Raw genomic sequence first — 11,281 nt, 5'->3', positions numbered from 1 at the left:
GAAAGGTGGTCCTGGTTGGCCTAGTACCACACAGAAAGCTCAACTTATTACAGAGTGCATTACTTTCCCTTTGATGTTCTGCTGCCCGGAGAAGGAACCAGGACAATGAGAATTTTCCCTGGCTGGGGCTGGATTGTTTTCCCAGGTGAGGAGGAGTTCTTTAGGGGTCAGTGGAATGAGGGCAAAGGCCTAAGAATCCTGCTACAGGATTTTTGTCATCAGTATCGGTGGGAGGAGGATATGACTAGGAAGGGACTGTTGGAACAAAGGCAATGGTTTCAAACCCACATACCCAAATTTAAACCTACATTTAGATGCCTAATTTTCAACACACACATTTGAACATTTTGGCTAAAGAACAAATTCCCAGAAGCAGTTTCCAGGTAGGAACCTAAACTGCAGAACTCCACCTGGAAACTGTTTTTAATTGAAGAGCTGAAGCATTAAGGGAAAGTTTTCAATACTGCTACAGGTTTCAGATGCTCAAAATAAATGCTCAGATAAATTTGTTAGTCTCTAAGGTGCCACAAGTACTCCTTTTCTTTTTGCAAATACTGCTACAGTAACTTTGCAAATGGGACTCTGGCTGCTAAGTGACTTAATCCAAGTGCCAAAGTCTCATTGAAAGTCAACAGGACTTAGGCTCCTAAATCACTGTTAGGCACCTAGTGGGGTTCTCAAAAAAACACATAAGCAGCCTAAGCACCTAGAGTCACATTAGGCACTTTTGTAAACCCCACTAGGTATCTAGCTACATCTTTACTTGGTGAAATACCTTTGTGAAATCTGCCCTTTGATCGGCTGTAGATTGGGTAGCATTTTTGAAAGTGATCTAAGTGGTTTGGAAACATCCAGGTACCATAGAATGTTAAATCTTGTCTGCCAACAATCTTAGAATATTTCCATGCTTGCCTGCTGCTTTGAACTGTGGCATTAACACCTCTTCCCTACTCTAAGCTTCATGCACTTTGCTGGGCTGATAATCTATTGTTAGCAATGTGACTGATAGCAGTTCTGTCCCTAATGCATACAACCAGTGTGCAGATGCATCTTGGGATATACCATGAGAAAAATTACTTTGGAGGTATTAGGTTTACTTACCTGCTGAAATATCTGTTTGGTCATAAAAGAAATGTTTACCTGCAATCTAGCACAAAGATAAAAAGGACTGGAAACATTGTTAGAGGTCAGAAAGGCATTTCCCTTGATTATAAATGAACATATTCACTTCTGTGAAAGTACTTTGGTTGATGAGTTTTGCTTTTGGGTACAGCATTGGCTAGGAATTTCCGATTTGGAGATTAGCTTGGGTAACACAGTCAGCTGGGGTAGCTAGTGAGTCGTCTTCCAAATTGGTCTCTGCAGGTGTTTGAGAATTCAGCCCAAGGTTATATAAAGTCACTAGTGATTTTGAGTACCTTGAAGTCCCCCACCCCTCCCGTGCAGGAAGTGTGAGGAGTGGGTGCTCAGCACTTTTTGAAAATTCAGAACTCTTTAAAGGGGTTACAAATGGGGTACTCAAAAATCACGATTCTTTTGCGAAGTCTTGGCCTTACTTTAGTGAGAAGACACAGATTTCTTGATGCTCATTGTTGGGTGTCCTACAAACATTGCGAGTAGATGTTTAAAAATTGTCTGTATTTGTTTCTTATTGATTTTATCTTCTTCTGTGCAACATGGACGTAACAAAGCCCTGTTGAACAACCTGGTTCCCCTCCTTCTATCATCTGTCATGGTGGCTGTGTAGTAATGGGCTTTCCTCTCCATGCTCAGACCTGTCACAGCAGTAGAAATACTTCAGACTAACAGCAATATGAGCCTTAAGGGAAGAAGTGTCTCCCTCCCCTCTCTAGGTTTCTAATACTTACTGCACATTGAAGGAATTGAAAGGAGTTTTGGTAAGTAGGTGGCTCGCCGAGTTCCTGGTGATTACTTTAATGCTGGTTGCGATCTTATTATTAATGATGTGATAGGCCTTGAAGAGGCATCTTTATCGAGCATTTTATTTCTTTAGATTTAAATAATATAATGTCAGTGCATCTTACAAATATTAGGTTAAAGGACGCACTGGTGTTTTTCCACTCCCTGCCATTGATCAATTTGTTTTTCAAAACAATAAAGGTGTGGGAAAGTGGAGCAAAGAGGCCAGAATGTTTGTGTCACTATCCTAGCTGAGGGTGTGTGTGGTGGTGGGGGATTTTCTGCATGATGTCATGATGCATTCCATGGCCGAAAAACAAGAATTGAAGGAGTAGCAGGACAGCGAGAAGAGGGACTGAAAGGAGAACATGGCACTCCAGGACAAAGCCATGGAGCGGCTCTTAAACGTTATGGAGTGCCAAGAGGACACACTCCAGGCGCTACTAGCCCTGTAAACCAAGCAGCTCCGCGCCCACCCTCCCCTGCATCTGCTGTCACAAACTCTTTCCCATGCATCCCCCAGACACTGCCAACACACTCTTATCCACCTCCTGGCTCCAGTCTCTACCCACTGCATTCCACTCCTGCCCCATCACAGTCCAGCCCTCCGGACTCCCAACACCCGTCCCTCTGCAGTTTAGCCCTGCTGAAGAACAGCACCCACTGCACTGTACTCCAGAGGACAAGGCTGCATATGATACCGGGACATACACAAATCTTTAACTGTCCCCGGACCCCACCTCCTCCTGAGGCCCTCCCTTTCCCTATCCCCCTCAGTGCCGATGTGTTTTTTTGTTGTCTCTCTTCTCCAGTTGTTTTACAATAAAAGAATTTTTTTGGCTTGAAGCAATCTTTATTCCATTAATTGAAAGCAAACAGAGCCCTGCAAAGCCTTCACAGTGCATCGTCTGCACCAATCACAATCACCTCCTAGCATTACAAGCACTGCACTCCTGAGCACAGCAACAATTATTAGTGGCTTTCAGCTTCAAATTGCTGCCTCAAGGCATCCCTGATCCTTATGGCCCCGCAGTGCACCCCTCCAATAGCCCTGGTCTCTGGCTGTTCAAATTCAGCCTCCAGGTTCGGAGCCTCAGCAGTCCAGCCCTGAGAGAAGCTTTCACCCTTCCCATCACACATATTATGGAGTGTACAGCATGCAGCTATCAGCCGGGTCCAGCCTCCCATATAGGCAGCACCAGCAGACCTTTAAATGGCCAAACACTCATTCATTCTGCACTTACTCAGCCTGTTGTTGAACAGCTCCTTGCTGCTGTCAAGGTTCCCCGTGTATAGCTTCATAAGCCACCGTATTAAGGGGTAGGCAGGGTCTCCCAGGATCACAATGGGCATTTCGACTTCCCCTATGGTGATCTTCTGGTTTGGGAAGAAAGTCCCTGCTTGCAGCTCCTTGAACAGGCCAGTGTTCCGAAAGATGTGTGTGTCATGCACCTTTCCGGACCAGCCTGCGTTAATGTCCGTGAAATGCCTACGGTGATCCACAACAGCCTGGGGAACCATAGAGAAATACCCCTTCTGATTAATGTACTTGGTGTCTAGGTGGTCTGGTACCAGAATTGGAACGTGTGTGCCATCTATCACCCCCCCACCGTTGTGAATGGCTTTGCAAAATGGGCTTCCCTAAGGTCACGCACGTTGCCCAGAGTCACTGTCTTTCAGAACAGGATGTGATTAATGGCCCTGCACACTTCCATCAACACAAGTCCAACGGCTGACTTTCCCACTCCAAACTGGTTAGCAACTGATCGGTAGCAGTCTGGAGTAGCCAGCTTCCACAGTGCAACAGCAGGGCAGCTCTCGTTCTCGTGTCCTTGTGCCACAGGGCTGGGGCGAGCTCATCACACAGTCCCATGAATGTGGCTTTCCCCATCCAGAAGTTCTGCACCCATTGCTCGTCATCCCAGACGTGCATCACTATGTGATCCCACCACTCAGTGCTTGTTTCTGAGCCCAAAAGCGGCGTTCCACTGTGGTCAGCACCTCCATGAATGTCACAATCAATCCCGTGTCATAGCTGCTACGCATGGCGAGATCAGTGTCGAACTCCTCTTACCTTTGTAGTTTAAGGAATAACTCCACTGCCACTCGTGACGTGTTAGTGAGAGCGAGCAGCATATTGGTCAGCAGTGCGGGATCCATTCCTGCAGCCTGAAGAGGCAGAATGCACAGTACACAAACTATTGAAAGAAGGCGCCAAATGCGGACAGAAGCACAGGGCTTGCTGGGACGCGAAGCAATGAATCACGGGGCATTGGGACAGGACCCAGGATGCCCCGCAACCCCCTCCACCTTCCCACAACTCTTAGTGGCAGAAGAGGAAGAGATGCTCTGTGGGATAGCTGCCCAGAGCGTACCACTCCCAATACCGCTGCAAGTGTGAACACGCTATTGCATTGGCAACTGACAGTGTGAACACACAACAGCGGTTTCCCTTCAGTGCTCTCTGAGCGGCGCTGTAACTGCCGGTGATGTAATTCTGCCAGTGTAGACATACCCTGAGTCTAGGACAAATACTATCCAGGGTCTGCCGGAAGGCAGCACGAAACCCGATTGGAGGCATGTGAACTCACATCTTTGGTCTGAAGCAGCAGCATTGAAATCAGGGCTAGATTAAAGCAATCGGAGCCTCAGTGACACCACAACACAGGACCCCATAGCTGCCTGCCCCCTCCCAGCCCAGCCCTGAACCACCTCCATCTGGAGGCTGGATCAGCAGGGGAAGTAGCATAGGACCCCACTTATCCCCTCCCCTTGAGGGGATCAAGGTTGCATGAGAAGTCACCTTCCCCCACCTGGATAGGGGAGAGGGGCAGCATCCCAGCAACCAGGTTGTAACTGCTGGGGAGGGACTCACTGCACTCTTCTCCTGCAGCATACAGAGCTCTCTGCTGCGGGGGCATGCAGTAGGCAGGGCCCCGCAGAACAGAGGCTCTTGAAGTGAGCTCTTCATTGATATGCATGGGGCAGTTCAGATCTATTTTCACTGCCGCACTCAGGTCACATCAGCAAGCCTTTCTCGGCAAGCACGAGGGCTGGAGACTTTTTTAAAAATGAAAGCTGAGACTGCCCTCATCACAGGCCTCCAGGGGCTGAGGCCACAGGCAATCGCACCCAGAGGTTTTCTAGACACGAAACAAAGCACACACTTCACTGGCTGCCAGTTCCCATCTGAACCCAGCTCTCCCTCACTGAGCATTAGGAATGTAAATGTAAAAAATTAACTGGCCGCTGAAGTCAAGGGACTAGCAGTTAGACTGTAAGGCAGGGAGTTAGGAGATCCACAGTCTGTTCCCAGCTCTTCCACTATCTCACTGTAGCACATTGGAGATGATCACTAAACTTCCATGCCTCAGTTTCTCTCTCTGCAAAATGGGGGTAATACTCACACATCTCAGTCAAAGGCAATGAGCTCTTTGATTAAAATGCTACCTAAACAAAGTGAAAGTATCAAGCAGGGTAAAAAACAGACTCTCTTTTTCTCTTGCTTTTAAAGTACAACAGACCCAGTCCTCCATATCCTGACACCATGCATCCCGCTGGTTCTACTTCTGATTTTGCTCACTGCTGTACTGTTTAGAAGGATGTCGCAGAGGAGACACAAAGGTAAAAATTATCAATCACTTTCCCAAGTAACGAGTCATTTTACTCATCAGCCAGTGCAGCCTGCATGTTCCATTTCATTTCTCTGACCCGCAGTGCTCCTTCCACCGAAGGTCACTGCAGAGAAACGGTCTCCACATATATCACAAGCATCTAGCCACAGTCACTCCCATCCCAGCAACTGCTCACACAGAGAGGACGTGAAAATTGGAAGGCAGTAGGTCTCCACAGGATCAAACCCCAAGAACCCACAATCCCAGTCATAGCATAGACACCCAACACTGGCCAACTGGATGGGTGGGCGTGTTTATTTCTAAGAAGCCTGCAATTTTTTTAAGTTCATACATTCCAATACAAATGGAAAGAAAACAATTGAGAAACACATAGCAGCAGGGCGTCTCTCACTAACCTGATGGTGAATCAGCAGCTCTTTGCCAGCTGCTGCTACAAAGACTTTCTGTACCTTGAAAGCCCCAGGCTGGCTTAGATTTTGCACTCTGGGAATTGCTGAGCCTCTGACTTTATTAGCCACAGCTGGGCTAGCCAGGTTCTAATAGCCAGAAGCAAACAGACCAATTCCCTCCTTCCTGGAACAACCTCTGTAGGACCTCCTTTTACTGGCTAATGTAGGATTCATACAAGGTTCATGCGCTTGGCAACATTCAGGGCACACCTGGAGTGTTGTGTAGGAGCTGTGCACACACAGCTCTTCTCAAGGGCATGAACCCTGGAATCTCGCCCAGATGACATGAACCGTGGGAAGCCTCCCAGGACTGGGCTCAAGGCCCGAGAGCAAGGAATGCGGTAGATAGAAACTGGTAAATAAGAATGTTAAACAAAGCCAGTGTATTCCTTTTATCTGTTGGAGAATGTAATGCTCGGGGGAGAGAAAGAATAAAGGGGAAGGTGGAATGCTGACAGGCAGAAGTCAGTTGGCAGACCAGCTCGCTTGCTTGCTAAAAGCTCTGTGCTGTCTTGTATTTGAACCGCAACAGGGTAACACTGATCTTTCCTCCTAGCTTCAGTGACCTGCAGCTGGGCTTTAATGAGCCCCAGGCACGGGGGTAAAACCCTGGAATTCTCTTTTACTAGCTCTGGCACAAGGTGAGAAAGAACGCTGCAGCTATTTAGAAAGCAAAAGGAAAGTTAATGATTTTTCCCACCCTGCCTGTATTGCACACGTACAAAGCAGAAGAGCCAGGGCTTGTCTATGTGAGAAAGTTGCACCCGTTTAACTTCCCTTTGTTCTGGCAGGAAATGTCTTGTGTTCACACACAAACGGTCTTATAGCTGCAAAAAGAAAAAGGAGGACTTGTAGCACCTTAGAGACTAACAAATGTATTTGAGCATGAGCTTTTGTGAGCTACAGCAAAGTGAGCTGTAGCTCACGAAAGCTTATGCTCAAATAAATTGGTTAGTCTCTAAGGTGCCACAAGTCCTTCTTTTCTTTTTGCGGATACAGACTAACATGGCTGCTACTCTGAAACCGGTCTTATATCTATCTGTTTATCTTGCACCTTATTTCAAAAAAATTAAATCTCTATGGAAGCAACTTAACTATTTTGGTGGGGATTATATCAGGGCATCCCCATTCCACTGTACCCACAGCCATTCCGTTCGCCCTCCAACTGCTATCCCAGGGTGTGTCATTCACACCCAAAGTGACTTACCTGGTTACCTGTTTGCACTCCATTACCCTGGAGCCACCTTAACCATATGACCCTGCTGGGTTTAAATGCTGCTGGCACATGCCCAAGATCTCCTATTTGCATCTCAAACTAGTTACAAGTACACAGAGCCTGAGGCCACCTTGTCACAATGTCTCTCTGCACTGCTGGTGGCAGCCAACTCTCCTTTGGCAGCATGGCTGGCTCCTTCCACCAAAGAAATGCTTCCAAAGCTGGGCATAATGATCCCACCATGTGAAGCTGTGGCCAGTCGGACCAGTGTTAAACTCTCTGGCAAGTTTCTGCAGTGCTTAACTATGGGAAGTCCTCCCTAGGTAGTGTTGCCTGTCTCTGTTCTCTCCTTGCCAAACATATCCGCAGAGTCCTAACCTCATGGTAGCAGGAAAGAGGGGCTGAGCTATGGAAGAAGGGCAAACACACTGTATTACCAATGTTACCACTTTCCACATGCAGTGAAAAGCATAGTGGATCTGGGGATCCACAGACTTAGAACCACTTCCATACTGGGAGGTTCACCTGGTTCATTTAGGCCAGTGGTTCTCAACCTGCAGCCCGCAGGCCACTTGCAGCCCAATCAGCACAGAGCTGCGGCCCATGTGACATCCTCAGGGTCATACAGGTAGTATTGGATGCGGTCCACAATGGTAAATAGGTTGAGAACCACTGATTTAGACCTCCTGGGCTGAGTCCATGTTAGCATCACTGGATCACCCAAGTTCAGTGGGCTACATAGGCACAGAGGTGTTTACCAAACTCATTCTCAGAAAGCGCTTAGATGATGAAAATTGCTGTGTGTTATGCCTTTTCCGAGAATAACTTGATTTACCTGGCACTGCATAAAGGTGCTTAGATATTGGTGTGCCGCGGGCCTTAGAGACACCTAGACACACATAAAAATAGCTTTCAGAGTAACAGCCGTGTTAGTCTGTATTCGCAAAAAGAAAAGGAGTACTTGTGGCACCTTAGAGACTAACCAATTTATTAGAGCATAAGCTTTCGTGAGCTACAGCTCACTTCATCAGATGCATATTGTGGAAACTGCAGCAGACTTTATATATACACAGAGAGTATGAACCAATACCTCCTCCCACCCCACTGTCCTGCTCGTAATAGCTTATCTAAAATGATCATCAGGTGGGCCATTTCCAGCACAAATCCAGGTTTTAACCTGGTTTAAACCTGGATTTGTGCTGGAAATGGCCCACCTGATGATCACTTTAGATAAGCTATTACCAGCAGGACAGTGGGGTGGGAGGAGGTATTGGTTCATACTCTCTGTGTATATATAAAGTCTGCTGCAGTTTCCACGATATGCATCTGATGAAGTGAGCTGTAGCTCACGAAAGCTTATGCTCTAATAAATTGGTTAGTCTCTAAGGTGCCACAAGTACTCCTTTTCTTTTTATAAAAATAGCTTGACTTCACTTTGATGTACTGCCTCTTTCTTGTTCTTTCAGCCCTTGAGGGAGCACCTGGACAAAGGGACAAGAACTTACATCCCTATCAGCTGGTAAGGCAGACCCGAGGCAGATGCCTGAGTTTAGAGTATTTCACACATTGCTCAAAAACGGGAAAAGGCAGTGTTCCAAGGACCGGTCACCTAGTGCGGATGGATCTAAATAGCAGCCCTCAAAAGGGGGCACCTGTCTCTCCTGGGCTGAAGTAACTGCAGATGTGACCCACACTAGCACAACGTGTGACTTTCTCCCCCTCTAGTGGCTGGTCCACATACAAGAGTTTACTACAATTACCACTTAGCAGAGTTACTGCTGAAGCGTAAGTGGTGGCGTTTTCAATCTTTTAATGCTGAAAGTGTCAAATTCAAGCCCCACTGATCACTCTGTTTAGGGGTCATTCTTCAAACACATTCAGCAAAGGTGCAGAGCAGAAACTGATTCCTGGCTTCTCTAGCCCTAGAGCTCCCCAGTGTGGCGCTTTGGGAAGAAGGGACTCAGAGTTTTCTCTTTGCTCTGAACACCTCACATGCCTGTTTCAGGTACCTGGAAACACCCCGTCGTCCTTCGTTACCAGTGAACCTGCAGCCTCTTGTAAGGCAGCCATCTGCATGATCATGGAGGAGACACCTGACTCAGCAGATGATGAGGCTGTCTATGAACATGCCATACATGAGACCCAGGTAGGAAGAAAGCCCAATGGTTACCACTGTTGCTGAGTGCTGCTGGAGAGTGCAAGTCACCAGCATGGGAATTCTTCACAAGACCGGAGCAGGGGATAAGGCTGATCAGATGTTTTCCAATGGAAAATTGGATTTTCAACAAAAGAATTCATAGATAGCATCTGGCCTCCTCACAATGTTTGATTTTTCATCAGAACACCAAATATCCAAAAACTGGAACATTTTGCAGTTTGGGGCAGTTTTCAACTGGATTTTTTTTTTTGTGCTGAAAACAAAAGAAAATTGGGTTTTGGTTATTTGATGACAAGTCCAAGTTTTCCATGGAAATGCTAAAAATATTTGGGTTTGTCTTAATTTTCCATGAAAAAAAAAAATTTTCCCACTAACTGATGGAGTGATCAAGTAATGAAAAGAATCTGTGGGCAAATTCTTCCCTCTGGCCCTTCCTGCACAGAGCCTTTTCCTCTGTCTTAAAGATCACTGGTCTCATCTAGTGGCAACAGCTAATGAACTCTACAGGAAAGTGCAACAGAATCAGTTGAGGTCATTTTTCGCTGGTGCCTGGAGCTGCTGCAAAATAATCTGCATCCTCTGATTCATGGTGTTTTGTTTCAGGCTTCAAGATCGACAGCAGAGGTTGTTCCTGGCACAGTGAAATTTCCAACCTCACTTCAGCAGACCACCTATCCCAAAATGAATCCAAACACACGCAGTAGGACATCCCCCTCTCGTCCTCAAGGAAAGCGTGGGAAAAAAGATACTGGATGAAGCTCAATGCTCTTGGAACATTCCCCCTCCTACTGTTGGAATTTTTAGCAGCTTGTTCTCATTTCCCTGCAGTTACATAGACGCTTTCAGATTCATGTTCCTCCATTATTCTTCTTATGCCAGGTCCCCCCTGTACTGAGATGCTAGTGTTGCTGCTGATTGTGTCCCATTCCCAGCAACACTGGTTTCACAGATTTACTTACTGCTCAGTGCTTCTTGTTCTTCACCTCAACTTGAAACAGAACATATTCCTGGTGGCTTCACCTTCTGGATGACTGGGAGCATTTCTAGAAGGACTTTGTATGGGTCTGCAGGTTTAGCACACTCCCGCTGTGTCCACCAGAATTTTGGTGCTTTAAAGTTAGACAATTGTTAATAAAAAGCTCTTTTCTGTCTTCTGGACTGAGTTCCTTGGAATGACTCAATAACAGGGTGCAAGGGACAACACGGGAAGGGGCTAATGTCAGATTGTATCTGTAATAAGTGATCAGCTCAATTCCTTCGGTAGTGTAGATATGCCCGTAAAAGGTAGTCTGCACTAAGCTGTATTTCCATTCTCCCAGGATTTGGAATCTCTTAGAGGTGTTTGTCTCTCTGCATCCCATGATCACGGGTATCTGAATCCTTATAACTAATTAGTAGCAAAATTTCCCAATGAACAGCTCTTGCCAGGGAGACAGGAGAGTCCACCTGTGATGAACATGTGAAACGGGATGCAGAGGTAGGAGAGCAAAGAGCCAGATTCACAGATGGCATAAGCAGGTGCAATGCTATTGAAATCATAGAGACAGAGTCAGCGGAGACAGAGGCTACCTTGTGTAGCCTTTTATTCTATGTAATGTTAATTATGCTTCAGTGGGTTCAGCTGTGGCAGTTACAGTCTCAAATTCAACAGAGTTATCTCTGTTTGTTCTAGGTCTAGAGCCCATGGGAACACATGAAATCATAGACAAATAACACAGACAATTACAAGAGCATCTAGCTTTTAGCAGTTTTATTAAAGTTACCAACAAAATCATAAATGTTCCAGCATATACAATTCCAAATAAAGATAGGTACCATGTACTAGTTATAACTACAGCCATACTCACCTCCTCCTAGATGGTGTAAGAGCCAGTTGGCCCTCTCATGGATTGATCATCCATAC

The 11,281-nt window shown here is 46.3% G+C and overlaps 1 protein-coding gene across 2 annotated transcripts; it reads left to right on the top strand.

Moving 5' to 3' along the window:
• LOC144929249 (uncharacterized) lies at window positions 1–10,504 on the top strand. 2 transcript variants are annotated; one of them, XM_078848356.1, is made up of 5 exons: window positions 1–145; window positions 5,435–5,544; window positions 8,687–8,739; window positions 9,226–9,366; window positions 9,982–10,504. In XM_078848356.1, exons 2-5 carry the CDS (start codon window positions 5,523–5,525, stop codon window positions 10,132–10,134), a joined length of 369 nt encoding a protein of 122 aa, XP_078704482.1. In that variant the 5' UTR covers window positions 1–145; window positions 5,435–5,522; the 3' UTR covers window positions 10,135–10,504. The 2 variants fall into 2 exon arrangements, with proteins under 2 accessions (XP_078704482.1, XP_078704483.1); XM_078848357.1 differs by lacking the exon at window positions 9,982–10,504 and having other exon boundaries at window positions 9,226–9,467.
• Window positions 10,505–11,281: the final 777 nt, after the last annotated feature.

The sequence above is a fragment of the Lepidochelys kempii genome, chromosome 14 (assembly GCF_965140285.1).
Source record: "Lepidochelys kempii isolate rLepKem1 chromosome 14, rLepKem1.hap1, whole genome shotgun sequence".
Taxonomy (NCBI): domain Eukaryota; kingdom Metazoa; phylum Chordata; order Testudines; family Cheloniidae; genus Lepidochelys; species Lepidochelys kempii.
The sequence above is the reverse complement of the archived record's forward strand: the minus strand, read 5'-3'. Positions and strand labels throughout refer to the sequence as shown.